The sequence below is a fragment of the Salvelinus fontinalis genome, chromosome 35 (assembly GCF_029448725.1).
Source record: "Salvelinus fontinalis isolate EN_2023a chromosome 35, ASM2944872v1, whole genome shotgun sequence".
Lineage (NCBI taxonomy): Eukaryota > Metazoa > Chordata > Actinopteri > Salmoniformes > Salmonidae > Salvelinus > Salvelinus fontinalis.
In genome coordinates, this window is record NC_074699.1 from 6,449,566 (window position 1) to 6,462,241 (window position 12,676).

General features: G+C 42.3%; 1 protein-coding gene across 2 annotated transcripts in view; it reads right to left on the minus strand.

Annotated features, from left to right (window-relative positions):
- LOC129834291 (protein kinase C-binding protein NELL1-like) overlaps nucleotides 1-12,676 on the minus strand; it is a 466,854-nt gene that overhangs the window by 209,544 nt on the left and 244,634 nt on the right. For both annotated transcript variants that reach the window (XM_055899150.1, XM_055899149.1), the window contains exons 9-10: nucleotides 6,037-6,139; nucleotides 594-667 (exon numbers count right to left, since the gene is read on the minus strand). In XM_055899150.1, coding sequence (XP_055755125.1) covers nucleotides 594-667; nucleotides 6,037-6,139 — 177 coding nt within the window. The remainder of the gene's footprint in view (nucleotides 1-593; nucleotides 668-6,036; nucleotides 6,140-12,676) is intronic.

Genomic DNA, 12,676 nt, shown 5'->3' on the forward strand with positions numbered 1-12,676 from the left:
GGTGTGAACTTTCAAACCAGCACAGTTCCCTCGTCCCCTCTTCTGTGGGTGTGAGAAGGACTGGTTATTGTCAATCATTGCCAAGCTGATCTGACCCATTGTGATCCTCACAGTACAGGCATGACAACACATTGTGTCTGGGCTCTGAGAACTAATGAAGCCAGTTGGATAATTAAATAACACAGAGATCAATCTACAGAACCGAGTTGTACAACTTGCTTGTCACGATACCAGTATCACAATAATATGATAGTCGATTTTCCATGGCAAGAAGGAAAACACAAAGCACACTCAACTCTTTGAAAACCTGCTTTATGTAAAATATTGTGTGCTATAGCTTCGAATATACACAAATTTGACTCTGGGTGACAGGTAATGCTGTTTGTTTCTTTGTTTCCAACATTAGGACCGTTTTCCTCATGAAATGAAGTCTGCTTCAGGTGTTGTTTCCTTGCCATGACTATCATGATACTTCACAATACTTCACAGTACTTCTGAGTATCACGATACTTCACAATAGTTCTGAGTATCACGATAATGGTATTGTTACAACCCAAATGCTGTTAGTCAGGGAGGGATGGATCCGTTGTTACCTTGCATTCTGTGCACCTTTTCGTTAGCAGGCGCTGGCCCTCTGACAAAGTTTGGGCCATGTAAGTGCATTTTGCTGTGGGGACAAAGGAAAAGGACATTATCATCGGTTGATATGTGAGTATATATACAGTAAAGCAATTCTGGTATTAGGGTTGCAACATTCCGGTTACTTTTCTAAAATTCCCAGATTTTCTATACATTCCGGTTGGAGTATTCCCAGATTTCCTGCTTTATTCTCTCCTGATTTCAGCCATATTCCAACTAGGATTTCTGAAAAAACCTGGGAATTTTGTGAAAGTTACTTGAATTTTGTAACCCTCTTTGATATATTAATTAGGAAGGCCTATGTGACATTTCGTTGATCAACATATTCTCAACCCATTCTCTCAAAGTATTCTATTGAGTCTGTTTTCAAAATTATAATCAAAAGGTGCACCATATTTAAAGGGATGGCTTTAAGTTGAAAATGTACTGAAAATGCTATTGAATGACAACGCCATGAGAAAATATTTTGGCCAGCAAGTGGGAGGGTTTTCAGCGGTTGAATGAAATGTATTCAGAGTGTGCAAGGTAGCCACACCTGAAGAGCGTATTAAGCACATGAATAAAGTCTGTACACCAAATACTGAGAAGTGCATAGGAAAGTCACACATTCTTAATTCGGGACATGGCCCTAAGAGCTTTGCACACCTGGATTGTACAATATTTGTCCATTTTAAAATTCTTCAAGCTCTGTCATCTTAATTGTTGATCATTGCTAGACAGCCATTTTCAAGTCATGCCATAGATTTTAAAAACTATTTAATTCAAAACTGAAGGCCACTCGCGAATATTCAATGTCATCTTGATAAGTAACTTCAGTGTAGATTTGGCCTAGTCCTGCTGAAAGGTGACTACGTCTCCCAGTGTCTGTTGGAAAACAGACTGAACCAGGTTTGCCTCTAGGATTTTGCTTGTGCTTATAGCTGCATTCCGTTCATTTTGATCCCCCAAAAAACTCCCTAGTTCTTGCCGATGACAAGCATACCCATAACATGATGAAGCCACACAATCATGATTGGAAATGTGAAGAGCGGTACTCAGTGATGTGTTGTGTTGGATTTGCCCTAAACAAAACACTTTTTATTCAGGACAAAGACTACATTTCTTTGCCACATTTTTTGCAGTATGACTTACAGTGCCTTGCAAAAGTATTCACCCCTTTGGCGTCTTTCCTATTTTGTTGCATAACAACCTGTAATATAAATAGATTTTTATTTGGATTTCAATTAATGAACATACACGAAATAGTCCAAATTGGTGAAGTGAAATGAAAAAAAAAAAAACGGAAAAGTGGTGCGTGCATATGTATTCACCCCCTTCGCTATGAAGCCCCTAAATAAGATCTGGTGCAAGCAATTACCTTCTGAAGTCACATAATTAGTTCAATAAAGTCCACCTGTGTGCAATCTAAGTGTGACATGATCTGTCACATGATCTCAGTATATATACACCTGTTCTGAAAGGTCCCAGAGTCTGCAACACCACAAAGCAAGGGGCACCACCAAACAAGTGGCACTATGAAGACCAAGGAGCTCTCCAAACAGGTCAGGGACAAAGTTGTGGAGAAGTACTGATCAGGGTTGGGTTATAAAAAAAGATCAGAAACTTTGAACATCCCACGGAGCACCATTAAATCCATTATTAAAAAATTGAAAGAATATGGTGCCACAACAAACCTGCCAAGAGAGGGCCGCCCACCAAAACTCACGGACCAGGCAAGGAGGGCATTAATCAGAGAGGCAACAAAGAGACCAAAGATAACCCTGAAGGAGCTGCAAAGCTCCACAGCGGAGATTGGAGTATCTGTCCATAGGACCACTTTAAGCCGTACACTCCACAGAGCCGGGCTTTACGGAAGAGTGGCCAGAAAAAAGCCATTGCTTAAAATAAAAAATAAGCAAACACGTTTGGTGTATGCCAAAAGGCATGTGGGAGACTCCCCAAACATATGGAAGGAGGTATTCTGTTCAGATGAGACTAAAATTGAGCTTTTTGGCCATCAAGGAAAACACTATGTTAGTGCAAACCCAACACCTCACATCACCCCGAGAACTCCATCCCCACAGTGAAGCATGATGGTGGCAGCATCATGCTGTGGGGATGTTTTTCATCGGCAGGTCTGAGAAACTAGTCAGAATTGATGGATGTTGCTAAATACAGGGAGATTCTTGAGGGAAACCGGTTTCATGTTTTCTAGAGATTTGAGACCAGGACGCAGGTTCACCTTCCAGCAGGACAATGACCCTAAGCATACTGCTAAAGCAACACTCAAGTGGTTAAAGGGGACACATTTAAATGTATTGGAATGGCCTAGTCAAATATGTGTCTTGGAATGGCCTAGTCAGTATGACTTAAAAAATGCTGAACACCAGCTCAACCCATCCAACTTGAAGGAGCTGGAGCAGTTTTGCCTTGAAGAATGGGTAACAATCCCAGTGGCTAGATGTGCCAAGCTTATAGAGACATACCCCAAGAAACTTGCAGCTGTAATTGCTGCAAAAGGTGGCTCTACAAAGTGTTGACTTTGAGGGGTGAATAATGCATGCTCAAGTTTTTTTTTTTTTTGTCTTATTTCTTGTTTGTCTCACGATAAAACATATTTTGCATCTTCAAAGTGGTAGCCATGTTGTGTAAATGAAATGATACAAACCCCCCCAAAATGTATTTTAATTCCAGGTTGTAAGGCAACAAAATAGGGACAATGACAAGGGGGGTGAATACTTCTCACAAGCCACTGTAAAGCTCATTGAAAGCACGTGTAAGAAGAGTCTGTTTTATTTCTATGTTTCCATTTTAAAGTTTCGTTTTTGTGTCTTTTACTTTCGGTTTTGTACACCAGCTTCAAACAGCTGCAAATAGAATGTTTGTGGTTATTGAAAATATATTTCACAACGGGTTTGGATGGTACAATGATTCTCTCCACTATACTTCCTTGTTCAGTCATATATATTGAAATTAGGCAAACTATTAGAATTTTAGCAACCAGGAAATGGCAGAGTGATTTCTGCATAGTGCATATATATTTTTATTCTGTACAAGCTTCATCCTTTTCACTCTGTCATTTAGGTTAGTATTGTGGAGTAACTTTAATGTTGTTGATCCATCCTCAGTTTTCTCATATCACAGCCATTAAACTCTGTAACTATTTTAAAATCACCATTGGCCTCATGGAATCTCTGAGCAGTTTTCATTCCTCTCCAGCAACTGAGTTAGGAAGGACGCAGGTCTCTGTGTAGTGACTGGGTGTATTGATACAATATCAAAAGTTGAATTAATAACTTTACCATGCTCAAAGGGATATTCAGTGTTCTGCCTATTTTTACATATCTACCAATCTGTGCCCTTCTTTTTGAGGCATTGAAAAATCTCCCTGGCCATTGTGGTTGAATGTGCTTGAAACGCAATACTCGATTGAGGGTCCTTACAGGGGTCCTGTATGTGTGGGGTACAGAGATGGGGTAGCCATTTTTTAAATCATGTTAACCACTATTATTGAACACCAAATGAGTCAATGCAACTTATTCTGAGACCGGACAACCGGTCCCTATTTCCAGGCTGGGCTCACGGTGTCTGTACATAGAGTTTTCCTCAGTTTTCTATCTGTTACAGTGGTTAGATAGTCTGCCACCGTGTACTGTCTGTTTAGAGCCAAATAGCATTGAAGTTTACTTTACTGGTTTCTCCAATAGGTGATACATTTTTCATTTTGTTTTGTGATCATTTGGTTGGGTCAGATTTTCTGAGTGATTTCTTGAGGCTTTGTTTGGTTTGGACCAGCTTCTGAGGTTACTCTTCTCTGTGGTCACCTCTTGCAGTCGAGGGCTTTGTATGTAGGGCGTCACTTGTTTTTAAATTATTATAGCATTTGTTGGCTCTTTTTTTGGATATTGAGCAGAAGAGAGAATTGACCTAATTCTGCTCTGTATGCATTGTTTGGAGTTTCTCTGTACTCCGAGGATGCTCTTACAAAATTATGTGTGCAGCGTTTCAATTGGGTGTTTGTACCATTTGTCAAATTCTTGTTTTGTAAACGGACCCCACATTTCGCTGCCATATAGTCCAATTTGTTATATTATTGATTTGAATATTTTGAGCCAGATCCAAATTGGTATGTCTAATTTAATATAGATTTGAATGGCATAGAATGCCCTCCTTGCTTTGTCTTTCAGTTCATTCATGGATAGGTTGAAGTTCAAAGTGGAGCTGATTTTTAGTCCCAAATATGTGTAGGTGTGTGTGTGTTCTATAGGAGTAGAGCCCAGTAAAAATGGGTATTGATTGAGGGACCTTACAGATAATTGTATGTGTGGGGTACAGCGATTGGGTAGCCATTAAACAAATCATGTTAACTACTACTATTGAACACCAAATGAGTCCATCCAACTTATTATGTGATTTGTTAAGCACATTTGTACTCCTGAACTTACCATAACTCCTGAACTTGCCATAACAAAGGGGTTGAATACTTATTGACTAAAGATATTTCAGCTTTAAATGTTTTATTATTTAAAAAAATTCCACTTTGACATTATGGGGTATTGTGTGTAGATCAGTGACACAAAATCAAAATTTTATCAATTTTAAAATTCAGGCTGTAACACAATAACATGTGAAATAAGTCAAGGCGTATAAATGCTTTCTGAAGGCATTGTACCGATAACTAACGGTACAAAAGGAAATACCGTACAGGGTACCACCCCAGTTACAGTTTTGACTTAAATCGTCTGGAAAGTCTATGGAAAAACTTGAAAATGGCTGTCTAAAAATGATCAACAACCTACTTGACAGAGCTTGAAGAATTTTTTAAACATTAATGTACAAATATGATAAAATCCAGGTGTGCAAAGCTCTTACAGACTTACCCAAAAAGGCTGTAATCGCTGCCAAAGGGTATTCTAACATGTATTGACCCAGGGGTGTGAATACTTATGTAAATTAGATATTTCTGTATTTAATTTTCAAAATATTTGCAAAAAGTTATAAAAACATTGTGTGTAGATGGTTGAGAAAAACTAATTTAATCCATTTTAACTTCAGGCTGTAACACAACAAAATGTGAAATAAGTCAAGGGGTATGAATGCTTTCTGAAGGCACTGTACCTATAACTAAAGGTACAAAGGAAGTACCGTACAGGGTACTACCCCTGTGACAGGCGTTTATAACCCTTTAGGAACAAAACGTTAAAAGAAAATTCTAAGAGTGTGCCACACTTTAAAACAATGACAACTCCACTGCATACACAGCCTGCATACACAGCCTGCATACACAGCCTCCACGATACACAGCCTCCACGATACACAGCCTCCACGATACACAGCCTAGCGCTTGACCCATGTGAGTGCCGTGCTCCAGCACATTGTCTCCTCGCTCTGTGGTCGAGGCATGATGACAGTACTCACGTCGGCATTTCTTGCAGCACGTGCCCACCACGTGCACGGGGAGAGAGTCCTCTGAGCAGTTGGCAGGGGGACAGAATATCCTGTGACACTCCACCACTCCATTCTGAAGAGACAAAAGATTACCCCAAAAAAACAAACAGATAGCATTACGGAGCTCGAACATCCCAGTGTGTGCCCGTGTCGGTGGCACTGCCGATAAGATGAGTGTAAAACAGACAGACAAAAAGATACTGCATTCAAAACTCATGTCCTTGTTTATCAGTCCTCATCTGTTATTTGTACAAATCACATAATCAAAGCCTCAAACTCTATCATAAAACCCGGACTCTATAATAGGTTCATAGCAGGAAGTAACAATGTACATATTGCCAAAGCTTATTTTAAATATTTACAATATAAAAATAAATAAAATGAGAATCAAAATTGTCAACGGGACAACAATAACCAAGGGTCAAAATAACCATACATTCAACAATAACAATAAGTATACAGTAGAGGACATGTGCAGGTTGATTGGTCTGTCAGACACTGTCCCTCAACTTATGGCAGGCAGCAATGTAGTGCGCTGCCAACCCACAGCTCTCTGCGTCCTCCCCCAACAGGACGGGTAGCCTATCCTCATCAGAGATGTCTTTGAAACCTTGAATAAGGGTTTCAAATTTGGGAAAATGACACTCTCTAATTGTTTTATATTTTTGACATTTTGCCAGGAAATGCAGCTCCGTCTCAGGTTCTGCTGTTGTGGAGTGGTTGCACAGCCTTTCCTCTACAGGGAGCCAGGTTTTGATCAGTAATCCTCTCTCTCTCTCTCTCTCTCTCTCTCTCTCTCTCTCTCTCTCTCTCTCTCTCTCTCTCTCTCTCTCTCTCTCTCTCTCTCTCTCTCTCTCTCTCTCTCTCTCTCTCTCTCTCTCTCTCTCTCTCTCTCTCTCTCTCTCTCTCTCTCTCAGGAATATACTAGACTGTAATTAAGCAATGATAGTGATACTCATTAACAGCAATTATAACAAATTATAAAAAGGAAAGGCAAATATGAATAATCACACCATACTTCTCACTGTCTGTCCCTCCGGTTGTGGCAGGAGGCCACACATTTGGCTGCTAATACAAAACATTTAGTTTTTTCACCAAGTATGTATTTAAGTTTGTGTTCATCATTTAAGTTATCTAATTCTTCATATTGTTGTATAATTTTGGGAAATACAAAATTAATATTGTCAAGATATGTGTTGCTGGCACGTCACAATTGCTCCCTCTCCAGCCTCTAGGTCACCAGGCTGCTCGTTAAGGTGCACACCTGTCACCAGCGTTATGCTCATTAGCGCAATATGACACTCACCTGGACTCCATCACCTCCTTGATTACCTGCCCTATATATGTCACTCCCCTGGGTTCCTTCCCCGGGCGTCATTGTTTCTGTTTCTGGTTCGTGTTACTTGTTTTGGATTATGTTGTGTTTTTTCATTAAAACACTCACTCCCTGAACTTGCTTCCCGACTCTCAGCGCACGTCGTTACAGGGGCAGAATGAGCACAGCCTGTCCTCTCTGGGCAGCCAGGTTTGCCTGGGTCTCTATGGCCAGGCTGTGCTCACTGAGTCTGAACATAGTTAGTGTTTTCCTCAGTTTTCAATCCATTACAGTGGTCAGATAGTCTGTCACCGTGTACAGAATTGAAGTTTACTTAGATTTCTAGTGGTTTCTCCAATAGGTGATACATTTTTCATTTTGCAATGTGATCATTTGGTTAGGTCAGATTTTCTGAGTGCTGTCCTGAGGCTTTGTTTGGTTGGACCACCTGCTGAGGGGACTCTTCTCTATGGTCACCTCTTGGCAGTTGAGGGCTTTGTATGTGGTGGTCACTTGTTATAAAGACCGCCAACAGCCTTTTGGGGATTCACCTGGACCAAACACATTCGCCCACCTCGTCAATTATACCCCTTCCAGGGAAGAGGCATGGAACACTTTAACACAAATGTTGTACAGGGCCTTCTTTCCCACCTCATTGAACACCCCCAGTTCAAGGGTATCGAATGAAAGCAGCATCCCCACGTCCTCCTCGAATGACCCTGTCGCAGCACTAACAATCAGTGCAGGAAACACAATCCAGAACCTCCTTCCACCGATCAGAATTGGAAATGTCAGTCACATATTGCATGAAGTACTGGCAAGGAATCACCAACCTCAGCGACGACCTTCCTCAGTAGGCGAGATGATCGGATCCCCGCTCTTTCTCCCGGCTCCTCCAACGATCTGCTCCTGCTCCGCATCAGATGACCCAGCTTGGTGCACCCCACGCCTAACAGGCATGAACGCAGGCTGGCTGAACCCAGAGCACGGGACTGGATGGCAGTGTTGTAAAAAACAGGCTCTTCAAAAAGCCACATCCCTGGTGGCGCGCCGGCCTTACGGGACTTGACAAGAACTCTCCAAGCCTGCATAACAGACTCATAAAATGGAGTCGGGCCAGACAAATCACCCCCCTCCAGCTTTAAGAGGAAAGGGTGCTTGTCTAAGCCCAAACAGCCCACTCTCTTCATCAATGTGTTGGCTGTGTCGACCCAGCTAGAACCGTCAATGTACAACAGTCTCTGGGCTGCTTGAAGCCGGAAAGCCATGATCCTGGAAGAAATGTCCACCAGGCCTTGCCCACCCTCGTGCAGTGGCAGGTACAGGGCTGCAGCTCTAATCCAGTGTTGTCCAGACCAGAAGAAATTGACAAGGGTCCTCTGAAGCTCCCCGGTGGCTGTAACATCATTAGTCTGCCACAGGGTAGAGGCAGCAAGATTATTAGCTACCAGTACCCTTCCCCTATAAGACAGCTGGGGTAGCACCCATTTCCACCTTGACAGTCTGGCGCACCCTTTCTCCACCACACCCTCCCAGTTCTTTTTCTGAAATACATCAGAGCTTAGAAAAAAAACAAAAAGTCTTCATCCCATCTCTGCCCCACTGAAGCCCCCCTGGTAACCATGGAGCGGACCCCGTCTGAAGCTGACCTGCCCGATTCACTCTTTTCCCAATTGATTCTAGCTGAGGAGGCCCCCTCACACACCTTTAAAGCGTTTGAGAGAACCTTAACATCCTCAGCCCATGTAATAAAAACTGTCACGTCATCTGCATACGCAGACAGTGCTATCATGGGACCCTTCAATACTCCTGGCACAGAGAAACCAGTAAGCCTTGCTCTTAAAAAACAAAGCATTGGTTCAATTGCCAGACAATATAACTGTCCTGAAATTGGGCATCCCTGCCTGATGCCCCTTTGGACAGGGATGGGGCAACTCAAACCACCCCCACCTTCACCATACATGAGGCCCCAGCATACAGTAAACTCATCCAAGACAAAAAAACATCCCCAAACCCAAAGACTTTCATTGTTTTAAACAAGTACTGGTGGTCCACACGATCAAAAGCCTTCTCCTGATCCAAAGAAAGTAAACCCACATTCACATCAGACAGTTTACAAATGTCTAAAACATCTCTTATTAGAAACAAGTTATCAACAATAGAGCAATCAGGTACACAGTAAAACTTGTCCTTGTGGACCAACAGCCCAAGATACTCTTTCAACCTGTTTGAAAGACATTGAGATACAATTTTATATTCTTCGCACAGCAATGCAACAGGTCGCCAATTTTTTTACAAGAGCCAAATACGCCTTTTTTGGCAACAATAAAAGCACCGCACGTTGACAGGATACAGGTAGAGAACCCTCATGAAAAGATTCACAAACCACTTCATAAAAATCCTCCCCAATAGACCCTTTAAAAGTGCTTATAAAACTACGATGGTAATAATCGATGCCAGGGGCTCGGTCTGTTGAGAGCTGCATAACTGCTGTGGACAGCACCTGCAGAGTCATGTCACAGTCCAAAGCAACTCTCTGCTCAGGGCCCAATTGAGGAAGTCCACGTAACAACTGTTCAGTACACAGAGAATCACAATACTCCGCCTTATAGAGGGCAGAGTAGAAATCCACTGCATGTTGGCGCATTTCACTGTCATCCGTGGTCACCTTCCCATCAGGGAGACGAAGGCAGACCATCTGTTAACGTTGCAATGTCGACTGTCCTAGGTTTAAAAAAAAAAACGCTAGGCGCATCCATATCCTTGAGGGTAGCAAAACGAGACCTAATCAAATATTCACTCTTTCATGTAGAAACGACCTCAGTTCATGTCTCTTGTCCTGTAAGTTCATAACTAGTCCAGGGTCATTCTGAGTGAGCAACTTAAATTCAATAGATTTGATGTCCTGTTCAAGGGCCCTGATAGTCTCTTTAACTTCAATATGAAACAGGGCAGTATACTGTTGACAAAACAATCATATTTGGGCCTTCCCAACATCCCACCATTGTCTCAAGGACTCAAAATTCCGTTTTGTAACCCTCCATTTTTCACAAAACAACAAAAACCTTTCACAAAACATGACATCATGTAACAACTTGTAACGGTCCTGACCTGTTTTATGTTGTTTTTGTATGTGTTTTAGGTCAGGGCATGTGTTTTGGGTGGGCAGTCTATGTTATCTGTTTCTATGTTGGTTTTGGTTGCCTGGTATGGCTCTTAATTAGAGGCAGGTGTTTTGCGTTCTCCTCTAATTAAGAGTCATATTTAGGTAGGGTGTTCTCACTGTTTGTTTGTGGGTGATTGTCTCCTGTTTCTGTGTCAATGTTACACCATACGGGATTGTTTCGGTTTGTTCGTGCGTTTATGTAGTCTGTTCCTGTGTCGGCGTGCTTCGTGTATTTGTAAGTTCGTTTGTTCAGGTCTGTCTACATCGTTTTGTTATTTTGTTAGTTATATCAAGTATAGTTCGTTTTCGTCTTAGTTTGGTCTGTTTTGTTTATTTAATAAATAATCATGTATTCACAACCCGCTGCGCCTTGGTTCCCTCAATACTCCTCCTTTTCCGAAGATGGAGAGGAGGAGGATCGCCGTTACACAACTTATCTTTAAAATACCAGTAAGGTGATGACCTTCGTGGACAGGACAAGTGAATATCAACAGTAACAATATGGTGATCAGAGAAACCCTCAGGAGCAATATCACACATTCCAACCCTACTACAGGATTGCTTAGATACATACAACCTGTCTAACCTTGCTGCACTGACACAACCTTCATTAACTTTTAGCCATGTGTACTGCCTACGTTTTTAATTCCTTACTCTCCACACATCAGAAAGCTCAAACTCAGTAATAAACCAGACAGACAAGTTGCTGACCGCAGGTGAGGTTCTTCAGCAGTGCGATCAACAGTAAAATCCACTGTAGTCCCCCCCTAAAACCATACACCTCTCTTGGTCACACTGTCTTAAGGTTTCCTTTATTTTATCAAATACAGCAATACGCCCTGTACCCTCATTAGGAGCATAAACATTTAAAAAAAACATAAAACCCATAACATCCGCCTTGACCAATAAAACCCAACCCTTGACAATCTGTGTTGTAGATACCGCAGTCACCCCTAAGCCTGAGGAAAACAAGAATGCCACCCCAGCACTGAAATTAGTACCATGACTGAGTATATGCTGCCCCTCCCACCACATACCCCAGTCTAGCTCCTTGGCCTCATCACTATGTGTCTCCTGTAGAAAAACTACATTAAGCCTCTTCTGTTTTATTACTTCTAATACCAAAGCCCTCTTATTCCTGTCCCTTCCCCCATTAATATTGAGAGAACCTACCATTAGTACCTTCATATGGAAAAGCAGAAGAAACCACAGGGAATCCAAACAGAAAAAAGACACCCCATGAGGCATGATCAGCATCATTGTTTTAATTTTCTCTTAATCTGACCATGTTTCCAACTACCTTTTGCTGCTGTGACAGCAGTAACACATTTCCTCAATTGAAAACGCTTCTTCTCACTCAACTGGTCTAACCCCACCGTCTCCTGTAACATCACGGCTGACCTCACAAACTTATCAACATCAACAAAGTCTGCCAATTTGACAGATTTCCCAAAAGTCTGATCCAGGAACCCATTTACCTCCTTTAGATTGTAAAATAAGTCGTCACCAGCTGCTATCTTATCAATAGAGATATGCATATCCTTCTCCTGCTCCTCCTCAACTGAGGCCACAGACCCCTGACTCCCTTCTACCACATCCCTCTCAACACTCCCCACTTGCACCCCATCACTCGTACCAGGCATCTCCTCCCCTGCCTGGGAGACTAGCCCCACCTGAACCCCCTCCTGTACCCCATTACTCATAGTGGGCATCTCCACTACCTGGGAGATTAGCACCACATGAACCCCCCCCCCTGTACCCTAGCACTCGTACTGGGCACCTCCTCACCAGTCTGAGGAAATGGCTCTTAAGATCCATCCTTACCTTCTACAACAATAGTTTTCTGCAGCATAATATTCTCCTCTGGTACAAGTTGCAACTCTGTGACCTCAACACAGACAACTTGTTCCTCAGTAACAGGTGCTTGTGGCTGCTCAACCACTGTCGGCCCACCTCTCCCTACATCAGTGGGCCCAGGCGTTCGAGGACCACCTGCGATCCTCCCTCTCCCTTCTCCCTTTTCCGGCAAGGATGTCACTTATGGCCAACATCACCACACTCAAAACACAGTTGAAAAAGCGGCGTAACTTGAATAAACATTCCTTTAAAAAGTAGGCGCTCTTGTTTAA